General features: G+C 39.3%; 1 protein-coding gene across 1 annotated transcript; it reads left to right on the top strand.

Annotated features, from left to right (window-relative positions):
• Positions 1-160: 160 nt before the first annotated feature.
• On the top strand, positions 161-3,542 carry LOC131299941 (uncharacterized). Its single transcript, XM_058325525.1, has 2 exons — positions 161-1,299; positions 3,129-3,542. Exons 1-2 carry the CDS (start codon positions 320-322, stop codon positions 3,298-3,300), a joined length of 1,152 nt encoding a protein of 383 aa, XP_058181508.1. The 5' UTR covers positions 161-319; the 3' UTR covers positions 3,301-3,542.
• Positions 3,543-8,763: the final 5,221 nt, after the last annotated feature.

The following is an 8,763-nucleotide window of genomic DNA, read 5'->3' as shown; positions in this document are numbered from 1 at the left end:
ACAACTTTTGCCTTGATCCATTTCTCCAACGGCTAGTTAGAGAGAGAGAAAGAGAGAAATGTGTAAAATTTGGATTTGATGGTTAGAGATGTGTCTTATCCAAAATAGAATTTTACCCAAAATTTGACTCTAATTTAAGGAAAAATATGAGTGAAAGGCTGGAGATGCCCTAAATCCCCAAATTCCAAACGGAGCCCTAATTTCCGCTTTCCACCCCCAAATTCGAAATCCTATTTTCTTGATTCTCAAACCGACAACACCCTCTCAATTCTCGACCAAAGCAAAGCCCTAATTTTCCCATCTCTCTCTCTGTCCGCTGATGACGACGATGTCGAAAGATGCAGCAAGATCGTGTGTATACTTCCGCGCTCTGAGATCGGGGGATTACGCCTACGACTGGTACAAGATCGACGACACCACAGATTCGGGCACTCATCTCTCTCCGGCGCTCCCCAGGCTTCCCATCAGCTCCGAGCTCTCAAGCTGCGTCTCACTTGGTCCGGCCATCTACGTCTTTGGCGGAGCAAAGGTCAGCGCAGACGGCTCGTACGTGAAGGGACACCTGGACGAACTCCATTGGATCGACACTCTCCGTCCCGATCAAACCGGTTGGGTGAAAGCCCCTCCGACGTCGAGGCCTAGGGCCCTCACTTACCAGGCCAACATCAACGGCAAGATCTACCTCATGGGACGCGGAGTCACGGATGTCTTGGAGAATACCGAGTTGAATTGCTGGCGCAGCTTGAAGCCGCCTCTGGTGGAAACCACTCCGTCAGGGCACGCTGTTTTGGACGGCGGCAAGGGGTTTCTGGTGAATTACCCTCTCTTGGATGCGCTCTACAAGTTCGACGTGGTACGGAACACGTGGTCCGTTCACGACTTGGATTGTGGTAGAATTGGTTTCAAAACAGCCTCCGTTGATGGTATTTTGTTCAGCTTCCTTCCTGTTCCTTCCGGCAGGGGCATTTGTGGTTACCTTGTTTCGGATAGTAAACCTTTTGGATCACCAAAACCGGTGTTAGGTTTGGAGGTGTTGGATTTGATATCGGCGGAGGATGGTGATTACGTAATGAATTATGTTCCTCGGGTGTTGCTTGATGCAGGCAACGGAAAGCTATGTGCTATATACACTCGAGATTTAGGTGTTGGATCTGGAAACATCAAGGTTTACTGCCTTAAATTTCGCGTCTCTAAGGATTTCGACGAAGTATCGGGTGAAACTAATTTCCTGGCTGAGAATCCAGTACTGTCCCATTACTATTGCGATGACGTCACCAATTTATTTGACGCCGTGTCTGTGTAAGTACAATTTTCTTCCTTTTCAAGACATGATATATATGTTTAAATTCTGGGCCATGTTTTCGTCCGATAATTGCATTTTCATGGATTTTCTGGAATTCTGTGAGTACTCTCACCTGTTTGGGATAAAGGTCTTTGCAGAGGACGTTGAATCAGTGGCGCTCTAACACTCCTAGTTATACAATTGGAAGTAGGCAACGTGTATTAGGAAACATCAAAGGACAAACATATTGGACCTCGATTTCACTTGAGATATTTACACAGCTCGGTGATGCTAGGAACATGCAAAATAAATCAATATTTCTTCCAATGTGTTTTTTTGGCCCAGCCTGCATAACTCTTGCTACTCCTCTTTGCTATGTCGAGTAGATAATCCTTAAGTTAGCTTGATGACCAAGTATGATTGGTAGTTATATGTCCAAGCACACACTGAATAATGATATAGGCGTGCGGTACTCGGTACAAGCAGAAAAGATAGACAAAATGCTATTATGAGTGGCCAAAAAGCCAACCATTCGCCCAACATTATATTTGAGTGGCTGTTGTATAAGATTAGAAAAGGCGACCCACAAGACTCTCAGTAAAGCGGGGTACTCGGAGGGCATTTCGTTTTTGTTAGTGATCACTGATCATGTATTTGAATTACGGAGAAGGGAGGTCAGTGAGTCCGTCCTTGCATGAAATCCGAATTGTTGGTATTTCCATAGAATCACCTGATTTGTTTTCTGTTTTTTCTCGCCCTTGTCCTCTGTTGGCTTAAATGATCATTTTTTGCTTGAAAGCTTGATATGCAAATCCACTGCGGATCTGCGGTGTTCTCAATTAGTGCAATTGATATATGCACTGCACAATTTTATCTCCCTGCACTTTTTGTTTTCTGGCGTTTTGGTATCCAACCATTATTAATGTACTAGTTGCTTCTTCAGTATTGATATTGTATGCACTTCACGAAGGAGAACATTATACCCCCCACCCCACCCTTTTTATAGGTTCAAGTTCAATTTCTATAAGGCAAGCTGTTAGTTGCCTTTTCTGTTTCATTTTGTTAAGAATACACCATTGGTACAAAGTGTATTACCTAGTTAAGAATATTATGTAACCTTGAAATACATCATGCTTATGATTGTTTTCTTATTTTTATTTTTTCGTTTCATGCAAATTAGAGGAAACATTAGAATCTTCGGGGAGGGGTATGCCGGTGAGAGGCCAAGGACGCCCTTAACAACTAGGCTAGGACTCTTCTCCATTGGGATTTGGGACACATTTTCAGAAAAAATGTGATTGGAGATGGGACTGGGTACTCTCCCTCCCTCAGTCTCTCCCTCTCTCACATGTATGTATGTATAGTAGCACTTGACGTGAAAGGTACTTCAGAGATGAATGTTTTTTACATTTGGATTGTTTTTGTGGCTTAGATTCGTTGAGATGTGACTGAAACGTCATTTGTATCTTATGCTACCTCCCTCTGTTAGCCTTCCTCCCCTTTGGCTGTGCCTTGAAGATTTCTGAATTGCACTCTCGATATGTTTTTTCATGGTTTTGGTACTTAATGATGACTGCTTGAAATGTAGAAAGTAATCCGCAAAGGTACTACCCTCAAACCATTTTATGTCAACCTTATTTAGTGATAGCAGTCATCAATGTTTGGTACAGTAACATGTTATTCTATTTTAGGGGCTTATGAAATTGACTGTTTCGGATAAAAAGAGAGAGGCTGTTTTGTTGTTTATTATGGATATGCAATTTTAGCCGTGGAAAGTGAACTGGCTTTGACGTTCTATGGTTTTTCTGATGGGCAACTTTTTGATATTGTATGTGTTCTTTTATAGGTTTCCATATGAAGGAATGAAGACAGAAAATGGTGTTGGCATCGAGGATAAGATGACTTCAATGACAACCATGGAAATCAGGAGCTGCAAAGACCAAGTTCAAGGAGGTGGCAACAATAAGACCAGCAGCATCAACCAGAAGAAGAAAAACTGGAAGAATACAAAGAAATAGTATAACACTAAGTCCACCCGCAACAAGGAAATTGATATTAAGAACAAGAACGAGATGGTGTTTGTTCGTATTAGTGAGGTTGATGCTTTTTTCTGTTATCGAAGATGACCTTTGTTATTGGCCCTTTTTGTTAAAAAGGAACTGGTCTAAAACTATGTATGGCTTCCTTTTCTTGCATTTTTAATTGTACGTACTATATTACTATGCTTCTCTCTTCTTAATGCATGTACATGGATTCTATCTCTTGGTGTCTTTTTTTTTTTGGGTAATGCGGAAACATAAATTTAGGGTTATACCTTCATTAGGAAGTGGAACAGTCATGGAGGATGGAGTGTAACTTATTGCCTACAGTTGCACGATGAGAAAAACGATTGACAATATGGTTTGGAATTCCATTAGTGTGTGTGTGTTTATCTGCCTAATAAAACACAAGGGTGTGGGCCTTCACACAAGACAAGTTGATCCAATGGTTGAGATTAATTTGATCCAAGGGTTAATGTGTATTCTCCAACTTTCTTAAAAAAACACTCACACTCTTACAAATATATTACAAAAATGCCATCGGTTCTTTTTATCGATTGTTTATATTACAAAAATGCCCGCACCTATGGCACTACAGGAGTGAGAATATTGAAATTGAACGTGGGACATGACTGACAATCGAGAAAATTGAGCAGTGAGAATTGCAGTAGAAGACATCGGGTTCATTTCGGAAAATAACTTACGGAATATTTAAGGTAAGTAATTTTCATTCAATTGATGAAAAATGTTTTACATGTAAAATGTTTTTCTAATTTTTTACACAACCAAACACCGGAAAATAGGTAAAACATTTTACCGGAAAATATTTTACGCCCAAACAAACGGAGTAATGCGAAACTAATTCTTGAAGCGGCGAAATAACTCTTTCCACAACAGAACTTATCCGATTGCAGCCATATGTTTTCCGACTGCCTACGGCTCAAGCCCTTGTTGGGATGTAGAGAGAGAATTGTTGGAGGAGGAGTTTGAGAATATGCACATGTGGAGAATATGTAAATGGGGAGGGTTATCTTTGTTTGGGTTGCGGCAAATAAGTGAGCGGTTTTAATTCGTTTGTTGGGATTTGGGGCAAAAACAAAAAAGTTCATCACTAACATAACCGAGCCATCCAGCTTCGACAAAAAATATTGGGGTTGGGATGAAACTGAATTTTCTAAAAAAACTTCTTTAGGCATGGCCCATCGAGACACCCACGGTAGTCCCACAATGTAGAAAATTGATGAGCAAAAAAAAAAAAAACCCATCAATGATGAAATCTTTTTTGGTGTGGATTCTTTGATGGTGTAGGACCCATCTCAAAGTGTGTGAATCTCGTGCTGATGTATGGTGGAAAACGTCTCTGAAGTGCTCTAGAAAATGTTTGTACTGAATAATCTCTATATAATGCGACACGTTTTTAGAAATGATCGTGCACAATAATCTGTTTAGGTTTACCATGTGGAATATGTAAATTTGTGCTTGGATAGTAAATTGATGAGCACCTTAAACACCACCTCCTCCTTTGTCCTTGACTAGTCATTTTCCATGAAACAGACCATTCATGCCAAGACTAAAGGATTCACATCTAACCCGTGTTGTTTTCATTGGACAGACACCCGCGGTAGTCTCGCGGGTGCTACTCCGCGAGCACCTCTCTGCGATGGTCCCTTATTCTTTATCCATGCACCAAGCCACAAGATCTCCAGTAATCTCTCGAATGTGAACGGTGTGGTCAGGGTCCACATCGGTCTCATCCTTGCCGGGCTTAGTCAAGATTTGGTTCTGTCCCTGCCATTGCCGAGACCAAGCCTCTAAATGGCCTCCCTTCGGGCCCTGCCATGCCGACCAGGTCGGAGCACACTTCCCAGGTCACATTTAGGAGGTCGGCGTCCTTCTGTGTCATGCCTAAACCTTCAGAGAATTACAATTGGTTCTCAGAAGGTCTATCTTTGATCAAATCCGCTCATCATGAAGGTTATCGCTCGCGGCCTTAGGTTATACGGCCTAGCTCTCGCAGCTATATAGCTTGCCCTAGATCGAGTGGTCTAGCCCACGCAACCCGTATCGCCATGCTTGGTTGTGGTTGTGCAGCTTTGCTCGGGTGTACGCTAAAGCGGGCAAACATCAACAAGGGTGAAGGCCTAGGCAGGAAGTGGCTTAAGCGGGTAGTGGCCTAGCCTTGCTCATGCGGTTTGCTAGCCTTGGCGGTAAGCAGGTAACCCGGGCGGGGGAGGTGCCTCTAGCAGGCAGCCCAAGCGGGCGGTCCCTGCCAACCTCAATGGCCCACTGGTCCCAGAGGCGGGCAAAGCGACCCCAGCGGGCAATCGACCCCATCGGCCAAGGGGGCTGGCGAACCCAGCGGGCAATCGGCCCTGTTGACCCAGCGGGGTGGCAGCCCCAGTAACTGTAACTACTTGAAGGTACTTTTTGTCTCTGGTCTTAATTTACCTGTGTATATGCACTGTGCTAAGCAAAAACAAAAAACAAATGCACTGAATCACCTATAATTTGCACTACTGCTGGTTTTGAATGCATACCATGGCTTTTGATTGTTATTGTTATTTGGTCTTGTCACTTATTTTTTCCCCCTCCTTTAGATGTTATTTGTGGTTTATATGTGGTCTTGTTCTTACACTCTTTGCGGTAGTCCACTGCTCCACTGCATGCACCTCTGTGAAGCAAAAATCAGTCGTTGATTTTTGACGTTGGACAGCAGAGAAATAGTTTCAGGTCCATATCATGTTAACGTGAGACGATAACAATGGAATCAACTCGTATTGTATGCTTTTTGGATAATGTATCTCTACTTTTTTCTCAAGAAATAATGCAGTAAGGCACCGCCACACTAATGTCATGTCATGATTTTGAGGAAATGGTTGGAAGAGAATGCGGAAAGAGAACATGAAAACATTTTGAGAGACATTTACTCGTTTTGCATTTTGCTTTTGCAGGCAACTGCGAGGGGAGAGGATGTTATGACACTGTTCTTTGTTTGCTGCAACCCTAACTGTGGCCATCGTTGGAGAGATTGAGATCGATCTGCTTTTGGCCATCCCATATGCTGAACTCGATGCAACTGATCGTTTGTCGTTGCTCTTCTTTTCTTTTTTTGTTTCGTTTTGGATCATCCTCCATGTGAGCCATCCACTGTTTGAGAGAGAGGGAGAGAGCTGTTGGATTTTTGTGTATAGATTCAATGGTTAAGATTTATGTGGTCCCCCACCGGTCGTGATTTGTGTAATAGATTATAGAGAGAATTTTTTATAAGTCCACCGTAGCACTTTCCAAACCCACTACTAATAATTTTAATGACAAAAATATCCCACCTAAGAAACAAGGGCCTTGTTTGGCTAACACGGAAATATATATTTTTCATTCTTTTTCGTTTTTGTTGCAATCAAGCTGCCACCACCACTGCCACCGCGGCTGCCGCCGCCACCACTACCGTCACCGCTGCCATCATGCCACATATAACGTTATATGTGTAACAAAAAAAGTATTTTTTCATTTTTCTCGATTTTTTTATTGAACCCGCTACACTTAACATTTAACGTTATATATGTGACAAATTTCTCTTCTTTTTTTTCTTGCTATTTTTCTTGTATTGATTTTTTAACGTTATATGAGTGATAAAAATTTCCTAACATACAAAATTATATGTATCAAAAATTTTCTAACATGCAATATTTCTTTTTGGTTTTTCTTGTTTTTAGTCTTTAACGTTATATGCTTGTCCATACAAAACATATAACATTATATGTGAGTTTTTGAATATCTAAATATCGCAAAAAAAAAAAAAACAAAACATACAACATTATATTTGAGCTTCTGCAACTCTGAATCTCACAAAAAAATAAAACAAAACATATAATAACATTATATCTGAGCTTCTGTAGCTCTAAGTCTCACAAAACATGACATATAAAATTATATATTCTCAAAATAACATCATATCTTTCCAATAATATTATATATCTCAAAAAATAACATTATATGTTCACATATCATGCCACAATTATCCTTATTTTCAGTCGCGCCTTGAATCCAAGTTGAATGTTGATGAGGATGAGGCCACAGGGGATCGAGCTTCATTTTTTCACCGTTTCTTCATCAAAACCTTCGTCGAATCCTTCAAAATTTGTGATTTTCTGCCTTCGAATAGCATTCTCATAACCTCTATATCTATATATATACATATTCAAAACAACATTAATATATCTCAAAAATGAAATATAATATTATATGTTTAACCCTAGGAAAAACACATATTAAACATGACAAAAGTTCACATATAATGTTATATGTTTCGTTGTCCATCACTTATTGAATTGGTCCGCGCAGCGGCCTCTTTGACTTGCTTCTGATAATATGGATATATCCATACGTGTTTTTGAGAGACTGCTGCGTGGATCTATTCAATAAGAGAATATATAACGTTATTAGTTCCTCTTTTTTTTTTGAGTTTTACAGGACAAAATCTCATATACAACATTATATGTTCTTTATGAAAATTGAAATATTTTTTTTATGTCAATACAAGCTCATATATATAACGTTATATATATATATTATGTACATATGGTCACAAATATTCTTATATAACCATATATAATCATATATCAATATGTGTTTTTGAGAGGTCGCTATGCGGACCAATTTAATAAGAGAATATATAACGTTATTAGTTCTTTGGTTTTGGTGTTTTACTGGAAAAAATTAGGTACCAAGGGCAAATTGTCACATATAACATATATGTCTCAGTAAAGAAGATCATCTATAACTAAACCACATCGCTAACTGAGCATCAAATCACATATTTTCACGTATAAGTTGGAGAGGCCGCTACGTGAACCAATTTAATAAGTGACCGACAACGGAGTATATACCGTTATATATGACAGAAGCTCATATATAACGTTACACAGTACAAAAGGTCATATATAACGTTATGTGTTCTCTTTATTAAATAACATAGAATATTTCTAATCTAGAATGTTATATATAACAATATAACATTATATATTATTATATCTCCCCTAACTAAGAATGTTTTTAAAAAAATGACATTAAATAACAACAAAAACACACAAAAATATATTTTTTGTGTGACACGAAAAACACACATATAACCTTGTATATTTTTATAAAAAACACAACCTGTTTCAACCTTATATGTCTAGCCCTAGAAAAAATACACATATAACCTTATATATTTATTCAAAAAACTCCAAATATATCAGAAGCAAGTTGGAGAGGCCGCTGCGCGGACCAAATTAATAAGTGATTGATGAAAAACACAAATATAACCTTATATATTTATTCAAAAAAATTCAGATCTCTAACCCTAAGAAAAGCACACATATAACTTTATGTATTTATTAAAAAACTCGGTGCGTTACATGTTTTATGCCATATATCTACAGGAAAAAAAATACATATAAT

Source organism: Rhododendron vialii, chromosome 9a (genome assembly GCF_030253575.1).
Source record: "Rhododendron vialii isolate Sample 1 chromosome 9a, ASM3025357v1".
Lineage (NCBI taxonomy): Eukaryota > Viridiplantae > Streptophyta > Magnoliopsida > Ericales > Ericaceae > Rhododendron > Rhododendron vialii.
The sequence above is the reverse complement of the archived record's forward strand: the minus strand, read 5'-3'. Positions and strand labels throughout refer to the sequence as shown.